This window comes from Tachypleus tridentatus, chromosome 3, assembly GCF_004210375.1.
Source record: "Tachypleus tridentatus isolate NWPU-2018 chromosome 3, ASM421037v1, whole genome shotgun sequence".
Classification (NCBI taxonomy): domain Eukaryota; kingdom Metazoa; phylum Arthropoda; class Merostomata; order Xiphosura; family Limulidae; genus Tachypleus; species Tachypleus tridentatus.
The window spans coordinates 48,794,895-48,811,832 of NC_134827.1; the positions used below are offsets into that span (position 1 = coordinate 48,794,895).

The 16,938-nt window shown below is 36.2% G+C and overlaps 1 protein-coding gene across 1 annotated transcript in view; it reads right to left on the reverse strand.

Annotated features, from left to right (window-relative positions):
- The window catches only part of LOC143246812 (uncharacterized), a 75,526-nt gene that overhangs the window by 10,183 nt on the left and 48,405 nt on the right, over positions 1-16,938 (reverse strand). The window contains exons 10-13 of the mRNA XM_076493981.1: positions 11,629-11,788; positions 10,588-10,704; positions 10,075-10,194; positions 263-657 (exon numbers count right to left, since the gene is read on the reverse strand). Coding sequence (XP_076350096.1) covers positions 263-657; positions 10,075-10,194; positions 10,588-10,704; positions 11,629-11,788 — 792 coding nt within the window. The remainder of the gene's footprint in view (positions 1-262; positions 658-10,074; positions 10,195-10,587; positions 10,705-11,628; positions 11,789-16,938) is intronic.

Consider the following 16,938-nt stretch of genomic DNA (forward strand, 5'->3'; position numbering starts at 1 on the left):
AGAACAGGAACAGAAACTGTTTGAAGTTTTTGGGTCATAGTTCTGTTAGTGCTGAATTTACACATACAACTTCAAAGTGCTTGTGCTTTTTCTTATAGCAAAGCCACATGGGGCTATCTGCTGAGCCTACTGAGGGGAATCGAACCCCTTATTTTAGTGTTGTAAATCTATAGACTTACCGCTGTACTAATGTTTCCTCTATTGTCACTTCTTTAGCAGGACAGATTACATTATTGACTAAGTTTAACAGACATTAACTTACCCAAACGAAACTGTTGAACTAGGTTCTTGATCAGACTTCTCCTCCACTATATCTTTTTTGTGTTTATTCTTTTCTGAACGTTTGTGTCGTTCCTTAACAAACTCTAACTCTCCCTGTCGTAGGATTTCAGCTATTCTAATATCCAGATCAGTTTTGGTTGAAGAAGGTTTCTCCTTTGTTTCCACAGCTATTGTATGAGCAACATGCACTTTTTTAACTACTGGCTCCTTTAAAGGAGGAGCCACTTTGCCTGTACATATTTTACAACTCAGGTCAAACAGATGAGATCGATGTTGGTCAGTGGTGTCAACAGGTGTTCCCGGAGATGCTGTGTCAGCCGACATGATCACGGGTGTTCCGAGGGTCGAAGAAACGAGTTCTTTCTCCATGTTCTTCTACAAAAGTGATTTACCCACACTTAAAATACAGTCACATCACACTGCACTAATATTTCACTACAACTGTTGTAGAACAATTAAAACATTCATTTTTCTATTAACAGCATGTCTCAAACTTTCTGAGTCATGCTTTATTTTCGGTCACTACATGTTTCACGTCATAAAATTCTGCACTCAAATATGCATTCTTTGTGATAGTATAACCTGCTTTAGCCTCATTTGTACAAAAAAAAATTACAGTTAAAGAGAAAATTTTGCAGTTAGCAATTTACATAATCTTTTAAACCTTAAGCTGTCATGAACAGTCGTGTTATAGATGTAGGTCGTGGCTGACACAAAATAATATTCACAGGTAAAGTTATCATATCAGATAAGATACAGTATCTTGCAACTGTAATTTTAAACAAGTTTTAACTTACACATGAAATACACTCTAACCTCAATAACTTGCATATCTCTCCATACTAGTCAATGTACTTTATAACATACACATTCAACAAGGTATGGGTTCCTGTAACTTACAACACACACACATACAATTTTTTTACACAGAAGTTAAAATATTTAATATCTCTACAATCAAATATGTTAATAAATGTTAGAATTAGTTCAACTATATAATTTACTGTATGGAAGGCTTTATTACAATAAAGTATATGGTCTATTTTCTTTAAGATTTTTTTGCCTTACAACGGGTGATAAAACCTTCTGAAGTAAGATTATGGGTTTGAATTTAACAAGACTAATAAGTTAAACAAGCCAGTTATCATGGTATTACGACAACTGACTGTTACACTGTAATGTTACATAGTCCAACATGTACTGACACACTAGGTTAGTTACTGATGTAAAGTTACTTGGTCCTACACGTACTGACACACTAGATTAATTACTGATGTAAAGTTACTTGGTCCTACACGTACCGACACACTAGATTAATTACTGATGTAAAGTTACTTGGTCCTACACGTACCGACAGACTAGATTAATTACTGATGTAAAGTTACTTGGTCCTACACGTACCGACAGACTAGATTAATTACTGATGTAAAGTTACTTGGTCCTACATGTACTGACACACTAGGTTAGTTACTGATGTAAAGTTACTTGGTCCTACACGTACCGACACACTAGATTAATTACTGATGTAAAGTTACTTGGTCCTACACGTACCGACACACTAGATTAATTACTGATGTAAAGTTACTTGGTCCTACACGCACCGACAGACTAGACTAATTACTGATGTAAAGTTACTTGGTCCTACATGTACTGACACACTAGATTAATTACTGATGTAAAGTTACTTGGTCCTACACGCACCGACAGACTAGATTAATTACTGATGTAAAGTTACTTGGTCCTACATGTACTGACAGACTAGATTAATTACCGATGTAAAGTTACTTGGTCCTACACGTACTGACAGACTAGATTAATTACTGATGTAAAGTTACTTGGTCCTACACGTACTGACAGACTAGATTAATTACCGATGTAAAGTTACTTGGTCCTACACGTACTGACACACTAGGTTAGTTACTGATGTAAAAGCCACTACTGAGACGTCAAGCACATGTTACTCTTGAATAATAACTTTATTGTATTACTAGTGATTATTCAAAATACACACTCCAAGGGGTATTTCATAACTTGATTTCAAACCTATTGAAATAAATGTTCATGTTTCAGATTTTTATAATAATCCCAATTTGACAAAATATACATTTGATACATGTAAAGTGTGTACTTATCACTTCTATTGACTTAAAATAGATATTTTTACATTGTCTTGGAAACCGTCAGTAAAGGGTCTCATTCCTCATCAGTTTTCTGTACCTACTGAGAGGTAAGTAAAATCCAGTGTTTGGAATGCTGTTAGCAATGGTTTGTAACAGTATGTCACAATACCATTAACTAATATCAGATAAGTTACCACTATAGAACAGACAAATACAGGTTTTTAAAAAGTTACCTGTTGATCCTACACGTACCAAGTAAAGGGTCTGCTAGTAATGGTTTGTAACAGTATGTCACAATACCACTAACTAATATCAGGTAAGTTACCAAAAATTTACCTGTTGATCCTACACGTACCAACTAAAGGGTCTGCTAGTAATGGTTTGTAATAGTATGTCACAATACCACTAACTAATATCAGATAAGTTACCACTATAGAACAGACAAATACAGGTTACCAAAAAGTTACCTGTTGATCCTACACGTACCAAGTAAAGGGTCTGCTAGTAATGGTTTGTAATAGTATGTCACAATACCACAAACTAATATCAGATAAGTTACCACTATAGAACAGACAAATACAGGTTACCAAAAGTTACCTGTTGATCCTACATTACCAAGTAAAGGGTCTGCTAGTAATGGTTTGTAACAGCATGTCACAATACCACTAACTAATATCAGATAAGTTACCACTATAGAACAGACAAATACAGGTTACCAAAAGTTACCTGTTGATCCTACATTACCAAGTAAAGGGTCTGCTAGTAATGGTTTGTAACAGTATGTCACAATACCACTAACTAATATCAGATAAGTTACCACTATAGAACAGACAAATACAGGTTACCAAAAGTTACCTGTTGATCCTACATGTACCAAGTAAAGGGTCTGCTAGTAATGGTTTGTAACAGTATGTCACAATACCACTAACTAATATCAGATAAGTTACCACTATAGAACAGACAAATACAGGTTTCTAAAAGTTACCTGTTGATCCTACATTACCAAGTAAAGGGTCTGCTAGTAATGGTTTGTAACAGTATGTCACAATACCACTAACTAATATCAGATAAGTTACCACTACAGAACAGACAAATACAGGTTTCTAAAAGTTACCTGTTGATCCTACATTACCAAGTAAAGGGTCTGCTAGTAATGGTTTGTAACAGTATGTCACAATACCACTAACTAATATCAGATAAGTTACCACTATAGAACAGACAAATACAGGTTACCAAAAGTTACCTGTTGATCCTACATGTACCAAGTAAAGGGTCTGCTAGTAATGGTTTGTAACAGTATGTCACAATACCACTAACTAATATCAGATAAGTTACCACTACAGAACAGACAAATACAGGTTTCTAAAAAGTTACCTGTTGATCCTACACATACCAAGTAAAGGGTCTGCTAGTAATGGTTTGTAACAGTATGTCACAATACCACTAACTAATATCAGATAAGTTACCACTATAGAACAGACAAATACAGGTTTCTAAAAGTTACCTGTTGATCCTACATTACCAAGTAAAGGGTCTGCTAGTAATGGTTTGTAACAGTATGTCACAATACCACTAACTAATATCAGATAAGTTACCACTATAGAACAGACAAATACAGGTTACCAAAAGTTACCTGTTGATCCTACATACCAAGTAAAGGGTCTGCTAGTAATGGTTTGTAATAGTATGTCACAATACTACTAACTAATATCAGATAAGTTACCACTATAGAACAGACAAATACAGGTTACCAAAAAGTTACCTGTTGATCCTACACGTACCAAGTAAAGGGTCTGCTAGTAATGGTTTGTAACAGTATGTCACAATACCACTAACTAATATCAGATAAGTTACCACTATAGAACAGACAAATACAGGTTTCTAAAAAGTTACCTGTTGATCCTACATTACCAAGTAAAGGGTCTGCTAGTAATGGTTTGTAACAGTATGTCACAATACCACTAACTAATATCAGATAAGTTACCACTACAGAACAGACAAATACAGGTTTCTAAAAGTTACCTGTTGATCCTACATTACCAAGTAAAGGGTCTGCTAGTAATGGTTTGTAACAGTATGTCACAATACCACTAACTAATATCAGATAAGTTACCACTACAGAACAGACAAATACAGGTTTCTGAAAAGTTACCTGTTGATCCTACACGTACCAAGTAAAGGGTCTGCTAGTAATGGTTTGTAACAGTATGTCACAATACCACTAACTAATATCAGATAAGTTACCACTACAGAACAGACAAATACAGGTTTCTAAAAAGTTACCTGTTGATCCTACACGTACCAAGTAAAGGGTCTGCTAGTAATGGTTTGTAATAGTATGTCACAATACCACTAACTAATATCAGATAAGTTACCACTATAGAACAGACAAATACAGGTTACCAAAAGTTACCTGTTGATCCTACACATTACCAAGTAAAGGGTCTGCTAGTAATGGTTTGTAATAGTATGTCACAATACCACTAACTAATATCAGATAAGTTACCACTATAGAACAGACAAATACAGGTTACCAAAAGTTACCTGTTGATCCTACATGTACCAAGTAAAGGGTCTGCTAGTAATGGTTTGTAATAGTATGTCACAATACCACTAACTAATATCAGATAAGTTACCACTATAGAACAGACAAATACAGGTTTCTGAAAAGTTACCTGTTGATCCTACACGTACCAAGTAAAGGGTCTGCTAGTAATGGTTTGTAATAGTATGTCACAATACCACTAACTAATATCAGATAAGTTACCACTACAGAACAGACAAATACAGGTTTCTAAAAGTTACCTGTTGATCCTACATTACCAAGTAAAGGGTCTGCTAGTAATGGTTTGTAACAGTATGTCACAATACCACTAACTAATATCAGATAAGTTACCACTACAGAACAGACAAATACAGGTTTCTGAAAAGTTACCTGTTGATCCTACATGTACCAAGTAAAGGGTCTGCTAGTAATGGTTTGTAACAGTATGTCACAATACCACTAACTAATATCAGATAAGTTACCACTACAGAACAGACAAATACAGGTTTCTAAAAAGTTACCTGTTGATCCTACACGTACCAAGTAAAGGGTCTGCTAGTAATGGTTTGTAATAGTATGTCACAATACCACTAACTAATATCAGATAAGTTACCACTATAGAACAGACAAATACAGGTTTCTGAAAAGTTACCTGTTGATCCTACACGCATACCAAGTAAAGGGTCTGCTAGTAATGGTTTGTAACAGTATGTCACAATACCACTAACTAATATCAGATAAGTTACCACTACAGAACAGACAAATACAGGTTTCTAAAAGTTACCTGTTGATCCTACATTACCAAGTAAAGGGTCTGCTAGTAATGGTTTGTAATAGTATGTCACAATACCACTAACTAATATCAGATAAGTTACCACTATAGAACAGACAAATACAGGTTTCTGAAAAGTTACCTGTTGATCCTACACGTACCAAGTAAAGGGTCTGCTAGTAATGGTTTGTAACAGTATGTCACAATACCACTAACTAATATCAGATAAGTTACCACTACAGAACAGACAAATACAGGTTTCTAAAAGTTACCTGTTGATCCTACACGTTACCAAGTAAAGGGTCTGCTAGTAATGGTTTGTAACAGTATGTCACAATACCACTAACTAATATCAGATAAGTTACCACTACAGAACAGACAAATACAGGTTTCTGAAAAGTTACCTGTTGATCCTACATGTACCAAGTAAAGGGTCTGCTAGTAATGGTTTGTAACAGTATGTCACAATACCACTAACTAATATCAGATAAGTTACCACTACAGAACAGACAAATACAGGTTTCTAAAAGTTACCTGTTGATCCTACGTACCAAGTAAAGGGTCTGCTAGTAATGGTTTGTAATAGTATGTCACAATACCACTAACTAATATCAGATAAGTTACCACTATAGAACAGACAAATACAGGTTACCAAAAGTTACCTGTTGATCCTACATTACCAAGTAAAGGGTCTGCTAGTAATGGTTTGTAATAGTATGTCACAATACCACTAACTAATATCAGATAAGTTACCACTATAGAACAGACAAATACAGGTTACCAAAAGTTACCTGTTGATCCTACACGTACCAAGTAAAGGGTCTGCTAGTAATGGTTTGTAATAGTATGTCACAATACCACTAACTAATATCAGATAAGTTACCACTATAGAACAGACAAATACAGGTTTCTAAAAGTTACCTGTTGATCCTACATGTACCAAGTAAAGGGTCTGCTAGTAATGGTTTGTAATAGTATGTCACAATACCACTAACTAATATCAGATAAGTTACCACTATAGAACAGACAAATACAGGTTTCTAAAAAGTTACCTGTTGATCCTACATGTACCAAGTAAAGGGTCTGCTAGTAATGGTTTGTAACAGTATGTCACAATACCACTAACTAATATCAGATAAGTTACCACTATAGAACAGACAAATACAGGTTACCAAAAGTTACCTGTTGATCCTACACGTACCAAGTAAAGGGTCTGCTAGTAATGGTTTGTAATAGTATGTCACAATACCACTAACTAATATCAGATAAGTTACCAAAAATTTACCTGTTGATCCTACATGTACCAAGTAAAGGGTCTGTTAGTAATGGTTTGTAACAGCATGTCACAATACCACTAACTAATATCAGATAAGTTACCACTATAGAACAGACAAATACAGGTTACCAAAAAATTACCTGTTGATCCTACACGTACCAAGTAAAGGGTCTGCTAGTAATGGTTTGTAATAGTATGTCACAATACCACTAACTAATATCAGATAAGTTACCACTATAGAACAGACAAATACAGGTTACCAAAAGTTACCTGTTGATCCTACATTACCAAGTAAAGGGTCTGCTAGTAATGGTTTGTAATAGTATGTCACAATACCACTAACTAATATCAGATAAGTTACCACTATAGAACAGACAAATACAGGTTACCAAAAGTTACCTGTTGATCCTACATGTACCAAGTAAAGGGTCTGCTAGTAATGGTTTGTAATAGTATGTCACAATACCACTAACTAATATCAGATAAGTTACCACTATAGAACAGACAAATACAGGTTACCAAAAAGTTACCTGTTGATCCTACACGTACCAAGTAAAAAGTCTGCTAGTAATGGTTTGTAACAGTATGTCACAATACCACTAACTAATATCAGATAAGTTACCAAAAATTTACCTGTTGATCCTACACGTACCAAGTAAAGGGTCTGCTAGTAAAGGGTCTGTTAGTAATGGTTTGTAATAGTATGTCACAATACCACTAACTAATATCAGATAAGTTACCACTATAGAACAGACAAATACAGGTTTTTAAAAATTTACCTGTTGATCCTACACGTACCAAGTAAAGGGTCTGCTAGTAATGGTTTGTAATAGTATGTCACAATACCACTAACTAATATCAGATAAGTTACTAAAAATTTACCTGTTGATCCTACATGTACCAAGTAAAGGGTCTGCTAGTAATGGTTTGTAACAGTATGTCACAATACCACTAACTAATATCAGATAAGTTACCACTATAGAACAGACAAATACAGGTTTCTAAAAAGTTACCTGTTGATCCTACATGTACCAAGTAAAGGGTCTGCTAGTAATGGTTTGTAATAGTATGTCACAATACCACTAACTAATATCAGATAAGTTACCAAAAATCTACCTGTTGATCCTACACGTACCAAGTAAAGGGTCTGCTAGTAATGGTTTGTAACAGTATGTCACAATACCACTAACTAATATCAGATAAGTTACCACTATAGAACAGACAAATACAGGTTTCTAAAAAGTTACCTGTTGATCCTACATGTACCAAGTAAAGGGTCTGCTAGTAATGGTTTGTAATAGTATGTCACAATACCACTAACTAATATCAGATAAGTTACCACTATAGAACAGACAAATACAGGTTTTTAAAAAGTTACCTGTTGATCCTACACATACCAAGTAAAGGGTCTGCTAGTAATGGTTTGTAACAGCATGTCACAATACCACTAACTAATATCAGATAAGTTACCACTATAGAACAGACAAATACAGGTTTCTAAAAGTTACCTGTTGATCCTACACATACCAAGTAAAGGGTCTGCTAGTAATGGTTTGTAACAGCATGTCACAATACCACTAACTAATATCAGATAAGTTACCACTATAGAACAGACAAATACAGGTTTCTAAAAAGTTACCTGTTGATCCTACACATACCAAGTAAAGGGTCTGCTAGTAATGGTTTGTAACAGCATGTCACAATACCACTAACTAATATCAGATAAGTTACCACTATAGAACAGACAAATACAGGTTTCTAAAAGTTACCTGTTGATCCTACACGTACCAAGTAAAGGGTCTGCTAGTAATGGTTTGTAATAGTATGTCACAATACCACTAACTAATATCAGGTAAGTTACCACTATAGAACAGACAAATACAGGTTACCAAAAAGTTACCTGTTGATCCTACATGTACCAAGTAAAGGGTCTGCTAGTAATGGTTTGTAATAGTATGTCACAATACCACTAACTAATATCAGATAAGTTACCACTATAGAACAGACAAATACAGGTTTCTAAAAGTTACCTGTTGATCCTACATGCACCAAGTAAAGGGTCTGCTAGTAATGGTTTGTAACAGTATGTCACAATACCACTAACTAATATCAGATAAGTTACCACTATAGAACAGACAAATACAGGTTTCTAAAAGTTACCTGTTGATCCTACTGCATACCAAGTAAAGGGTCTGCTAGTAATGGTTTGTAATAGTATGTCACAATACCACTAACTAATATCAGATAAGTTACCACTATAGAACAGACAAATACAGGTTACCAAAAAGTTACCTGTTGATCCTACACGTACCAAGTAAAGGGTCTGCTAGTAATGGTTTGTAATAGTATGTCACAATACCACTAACTAATATCAGATAAGTTACCACTATAGAACAGACAAATACAGGTTACCAAAAGTTACCTGTTGATCCTACATGTACCAAGTAAAGGGTCTGCTAGTAATGGTTTGTAATAGTATGTCACAATACCACTAACTAATATCAGGTAAGTTACCACTATAGAACAGACAAATACAGGTTTCTAAAAAAGTTACCTGTTGATCCTACATTACCAAGTAAAGGGTCTGCTAGTAATGGTTTGTAACAGTATGTCACAATACCACTAACTAATATCAGATAAGTTACCACTATAGAACAGACAAATACAGGTTTCCAAAAGTTACCTGTTGATCCTACACGCATTACCAAGTAAAGGGTCTGCTAGTAATGGTTTGTAATAGTATGTCACACTACCACTAACTAATATCAGATAAGTTACCACTATAGAACAGACAAATACAGGTTTCTAAAAAGTTACCTGTTGATCCTACACGTACCAAGTAAAGGGTCTGCTAGTAATGGTTTGTAATAGTATGTCACAATACCACTAACTAATATCAGATAAGTTACCACTATAGAACAGACAAATACAGGTTTCTAAAAAGTTACCTGTTGATCCTACACGTACCAAGTAAAGGGTCTGCTAGTAATGGTTTGTAACAGTATGTCACAATACCACTAACTAATATCAGATAAGTTACCACTATAGAACAGACAAATACAGGTTTCTAAAAAGTTACCTGTTGATCCAAAGTCACCAAACTTTCCTCTTCTATTTCAATTTCTCCCTTGTGAGTTTTTTTGGTGTGATGTGGATTATTTACCTGCTCCATCTGTTCTCGTTTTATGATTTCTAATGTCTGAAATAAAACAAAATCACCATCACAACCTGTGTAATAAAACAAAATTACAGTCACCACCACAACATGTGTAATAAAACAAAATCTTCATCACCACCACAACCTGTGTAATAAAACAAAATCACCATCACCACCACAACCTGTGTAATAAAACAAAATCACCATCACCACCACAACCTGTGTAATAAAACAAAATCACCATCACCACCACAACCTGTGTAATAAAACAAAATCACCATCATCACCAAAACCTGTGTAATAAAACAAAATCACCATCACCACAACATGTGTAATAAAACAAAATTACAGTCACCACCACAACATGTGTAATAAAACAAAATCACCATCACTATGTGAAGATGAATAAAATGTTAACATTTAATAGTGACGTACATGCTTGGTTTCTTGTTCTCTCCATTTCACAAGTTCCTTTGAAGCCATCTCCCCTGGTGACATCCGCACCAACTTCTCTGGTGAAATGACAGACTTCACAATCTTGCGGAAGAGTCCCTGTGTAAAACAAGTAGTGTTAAAACAAACTAAGGTCTTATTTAATAATTATAAACTAGTCTCTGGCGACCATGTACCATAAACTTCCCACAACACAAATTATCTGTTTGAATGTACCAAGACACTGATATAACGCAATCTGTTATATAACAGTAACTTGTCGATACAGTATCTGTTACATAACAGTAACTTGTCGATACAGTATCTGTTACATAACAGTAACTTGTCGATACAGTATCTGTTACATAACAGTAACTTGTCGATACAGTATCTGTTACATAACAATAACTTGTCGATACAGTATCTGTTACATAACAATAACTTGTCGATACAGTATCTGTTACATAACAATAACTTGTCGATACAGTATCTGTTACATAACAATAACTTGTCGATACAGTATCTGTTACATAACAATAACTTGTCGATACAGTATCTGTTACATAACAATAACTTGTCGATACAGTATCTGTTACATAACAATAACTTGTCGATACAGTATCTGTTACATAACAATAACTTGACGATACAGTATCTGTTACATAACAATAACTTGACGATACAGTATCTGTTACATAACAATAACTTATCAATACAGTATCTGTTAAGCAATTTGTACAGAACATCCAACATATTCTACTTGTAACATTAGCCTAACATGAAAACAGCATGTGAAGTGTAAAGCTGTTTTCTAGTTTTAAAATAACATACTGTACGAAAATATATTGATTTTAAACATTCTGAAATTACTTTAATTTCCAAGAAAATTTACTGAACACATTATTACAAATAGAATCTTCAGAAAAAATGATATAAACACATTTCTCAGTTTGTTTGTAAAGTTTTTATGTTTTACACTAAGGTTATAAAACAGAGCTGATTTTGTAAGACATTTTACTCAAGAGAGTTAAAATAAAAACTAACTTCATTTCTGTGGTCCCTGATGTTGAAAATTAAACTTCGATATTTAGCTTTATATTTGGATCCAGTGTCTTTAAAGTAACGGAACAACTCCTCTTCTATTTTAACAGCAATATCTTTTATTTCTTCTGAAGACACGCAGAAGATTTCAGCAGTTTTCAGCCTAACAAAAATTCAATATGTAATACTGTTTTTTTACATAAGCTGGATTTCTATTTTTTATGGAAAAAAAATAAAATAAAAGAAACAAGTGTTAGTGACTTTCAACCTAATGTATTATTTTCTAAACAGTAATATGAATTTCTACTTTCTGGACTGGACAGATGTTACTTGTATTGCTCGATGTTTTTTCTCACAATGGAGATATTAACCAAATAAGTAAAACTTACTGCAACTATCCTGTTTCTACTTAAAAAGATTCTTACAGCTTATATTTTAATTTATACGTTAGGTTGTGAAATCCTGAAACATTTATGATATACAGTTTGCAAAATTATTAGCCATATTTCTCAGAATTTGATTGTTTTTCACTTTAGATATATATAATAAAATTCAAACTGTTTGAATACACTTATTGTGTCAACTGAAAAACATCACAGTCTGATAGGTGTTCATTGACCCATGGCCAGACCTTTGAATGGAATGTTATTATCTGGCAGACTAGGTTATTTTTACCAACATTATTCTTGCTCAAGACCACTTTATTACATATTGTTTGTGACTGTTGTGCGACTCCCAGCAACGATTGTCGATATAAAACTATCTGTTGACTACTGTGCTCACTAAACGCAACTCATTCCTCGTCTCAGCAAATACATGTAGTTTTAAGAGTTATAATTTAACACAAAAACTATCAGTGTGTGGTTTGTTATTATGCTGTATTTACTCCAATAGGAGGGTCTGGAGAGCCAATATGGCAAAAATCATAAAGTGGGCTAAAACCATTTACTCCGATAGGAGGGTCTGGATAGCCAGTATGGCAAAAATCATAAAGTGGGCTAAAACCATTTACTCCAATAGGAGGGTCTGGATAGCCAGTATGGCAAAAATCATAAAGTGGGCTAAAACCATTTACTCCAATAGGAGGGTCTGGGTAGCCAGTATGGCAAAAATCATAAAGTGGGCTAAAATCATTTACTCCAATAGGAGGGTCTGGAGAGCCAATATGGAAAAAATCATAAAGTGGGCTAAAACCATTTACTCCAATAGGAGGGTCTGGGTAGCCAGTATGGCAAAAATCATAAAGTGGGCTAAAACCATTTACTCCGTTAGGATGGTCTGGATAGCCAGTATGGCAAAAATCATAAAGTGGGCTAAAACCATTTACTCCAATAGGAGGGTCTGGGTAGCCAGTATGGCAAAAATCATAAAGTGGGCTAAAACCATTTACTCTGATAGGAGGGTCTGGGTAGCCAGTATGGCAAAAATCATAAAGTGGGCTAAAACCATTTACTCCGATAGGAGGGTCTGGATAGCCAATATGGCAAAAATCATAAAGTGGGCTAAAACCATTTACTCCGATAGGAGGGTCTGGATAGCCAGTGTGGCAAAAATCATAAAGTGGGCTAAAACCATTTACTCCAATAGGAGGGTCTGGGTAGCCAGTATGGCAAAAATCATAAAGTGGGCTAAAACCATTTACTCCATTAGGATGGTCTGGATAGCCAGTATGGCAAAAATCATAAAGTGGGCTAAAACCATTTACTCCAATAGGAGGGTCTGGGTAGCCAGTATGGCAAAAATCATAAAGTGGGCTAAAACCATTTACTCCAATAGGAGGGTCTGGATAGCCAGTATGGCAAAAAACATAAAGTGGGCTAAAACCATTTACTCCGATAGGAGGGTCTGGATAGCCAGTATGGCAAAAAACATAAAGTGGGCTAAAACCATTTACTCCAATAGGAGGGTCTGGATAGCCAGTATGGCAAAAAACATAAAGTGGGCTAAAACCATTTACTCCAATAGGAGGGTCTGGATAGCCAGTATGGCAAAAATCATAAAGTGGGCTAAAACCATTTACTCTGATAGGAGGGTCTGGATAGCCAGTATGGCAAAAATCATAAAGTGGGCTAAAACCATTTACTCCGTTAGGATGGTCTGGATAGCCAGTATGGCAAAAATCATAAAGTGGGCTAAAACCATTTACTCCAATAGGAGGGTCTGGAGGGCCAATATGGAAAAAATCATAAAGTGGGCTAAAACCATTTACTCTAATAGGAGGGTCTGGGTAGCCAGTATGGTAAAAATCATAAAGTGGGCTAAAACCATTTACTCCGATAGGAGGGTCTGGATAGCCAATATGGCAAAAATCATAAAGTGGGCTAAAACCATTTACTCCGTTAGGATGGTCTGGATAGCCAGTATGGCAAAAATCATAAAGTGGGCTAAAACCATTTACTCCAATAGGAGGGTCTGGGTAGCCAGTATGGCAAAAATCATAAAGTGGGCTAAAACCATTTACTCCGTTAGGATGGTCTGGATAGCCAGTATGGCAAAATCATAAAGTGGGCTAAAACCATTTACTCCAATAGGAGGGTCTGGGTAGCCAGTATGGCAAAATCATAAAGTGGGCTAAAACCATTTACTCCAATAGGAGGGTCTGGGTAGCCAGTATGGCAAAAATCATAAAGTGGGCTAAAACCATTTACTCCATTAGGATGGTCTGGATAGCCAGTATGGCAAAAATCATAAAGTGGGCTAAAACCATTTACTCCAATAGGAGGGTCTGGGTAGCCAGTATGGCAAAAATCATAAAGTGGGCTAAAACCATTTACTCCAATAGGAGGGTCTGGATAGCCAGTATGGCAAAAAACATAAAGTGGGCTAAAACCATTTACTCCGATAGGAGGGTCTGGATAGCCAGTATGGCAAAAAACATAAAGTGGGCTAAAACCATTTACTCCAATAGGAGGGTCTGGATAGCCAGTATGGCAAAAATCATAAAGTGGGCTAAAACCATTTACTCCGATAGGAGGGTCTGGATAGCCAATATGGCAAAAATCATAAAGTGGGCTAAAACCATTTACTCCGTTAGGATGGTCTGGATAGCCAGTATGGCAAAAATCATAAAGTGGGCTAAAACCATTTACTCCAATAGGAGGGTCTGGGTAGCCAGTATGGCAAAAATCATAAAGTGGGCTAAAACCATTTACTCCGTTAGGATGGTCTGGATAGCCAGTATGGCAAAAATCATAAAGTGGGCGAAAACCATTTACTCCAATAGGAGGGACTGGGTAGCCAGTATGGCAAAAATCATAAAGTGGGCTAAAACCATTTACTCTGATAGGAGGGTCTGGATAGCCAGTATGGCAAAAATCATAAAGTGGGCTAAAACCATTTACTCCAATAGGAGGGTCTGGGTAGCCAGTATGGCAAAAATCATAAAGTGGGCTAAAACCATTTACTCCGTTAGGATGGTCTGGATAGCCAGTATGGCAAAAATCATAAAGTGGGCTAAAACCATTTACTCCAATAGGAGGGTCTGGATAGCCAGTATGGCAACAATCATAAAGTGGGCTAAAACCATTTACTCCGTTAGGAGGGTCTGGATAGCCAGTATGGCAAAAAACATAAAGTGGGCTAAAACCATTTACTCCAATAGGAGGGTCTGGATAGCCAGTATGGCAAAAATCATAAAGTGGGCTAAAACCATTTACTGCAATAGGAGGGTCTGGGTAGCCAGTATGGTAAAAATCATAAAGTGGGCTAAAACCATTTACTCCAATAGGAGGGTCTGGGTAGCCAGTATGGTAAAATCATAAAGTGGGCTAAAACCATTTACTCCAATAGGAGGGTCTGGATAGCCAGTATGGCAAAATCATAAAGTGGGCTAAAACCATTTACTCCAATAGGAGGGTCTGGGTAGCCAGTATGGTAAAATCATAAAGTGGGCTAAAACCATTTACTCCAATAGGAGGGTCTGGATAGCCAGTATGGCAAAAATCATAAAGTGGGCTAAAACCATTTATTCTAATAGGAGGGTCTGGATAGCCAGTATGGCAAAAATCATAAAGTGGGCTAAAACCATTTACTCCAATAGGAGGGTCTGGATAGCCAGTATGGCAAAAAACATAAAGTGGGCTAAAACCATTTACTCCAATAGGAGGGTCTGGATAGCCAGTATGGCAAAAAACATAAAGTGGGCTAAAACCATTTACTGCAATAGGAGGGTCTGGGTAGCCAGTATGGTAAAAATCATAAAGTGGGCTAAAACCATTTACTCCAATAGGAGGGTCTGGGTAGCCAGTATGGCAAAAATCATAAAGTGGGCTAAAACCATTTACTCCAATAGGAGGGTCTGGAGGGCCAATATGGAAAAAATCATAAAGTGGGCTAAAACCATTTACTCTAATAGGAGGGTCTGGATAGCCAGTATGGCAAAAATCATAAAGTGGGCTAAAACCATTTACTCCAATAGGAGGGTCTGGGTAGCCAGTATGGTAAAATCATAAAGTGGGCTAAAACCATTTACTCTAATAGGAGGGTCTGGGTAGCCAGTATGGCAAAAATCATAAAGTGGGCTAAAACCATTTACTCTAATAGGAGGGTCTGGATAGCCAGTATGGCAAAAATCATAAAGTGGGCTAAAACCATTTACTCCAATAGGAGGGTCTGGATAGCCAGTATGGCAAAAATCATAAAGTGGGCTAAAACCATTTACTCCAATAGGAGGGTCTGGGTAGCCAGTATGGCAAAAATCATAAAGTGGGCTAAAACCATTTACTCCAATAGGAGGGTCTGGAGAGCCAATATGTAAAAAATCATAAAGTGGGCTAAAACCATTTACTCTAATAGGAGGGTCTGGGTAGCCAGTATGGCAAAAATCATAAAGTGGGCTAAAACCATTTACTCCGATAGGAGGGTCTGGGTAGCCAATATGGCAAAAATCATAAAGTGGGCTAAAACCATTTACTCCAATAGGAGGGTCTGGGTAGCCAATATGGCGAAAATCATAAAGTGGGCTAAAACCATTTACTCCAATAGGAGGGTCTGGGTAGCCAATATGGCAAAAATCATAAAGTGGGCTAAAACCATTTACTCTAATAGGAGGGTCTGGGTAGCCAGTATGGCAAAAATCATAAAGTGGGCTAAAACCATTTACTCCGATAGGAGGGTCTGGGTAGCCAATATGGCAAAATCATAAAGTGGGCTAAAACCATTTACTCCAATAGGAGGGTCTGGGTAGCCAGTATGGCAAAAATCATAAAGTGGGCTAAAACCATTTACTCCAATAGGAGGGTCTGGAGAGCCAATATGGAAAAAATCATAAAGTGGGCTAAAACCATTTACTCCGTTAGGAGGGTCTGGGTAGCC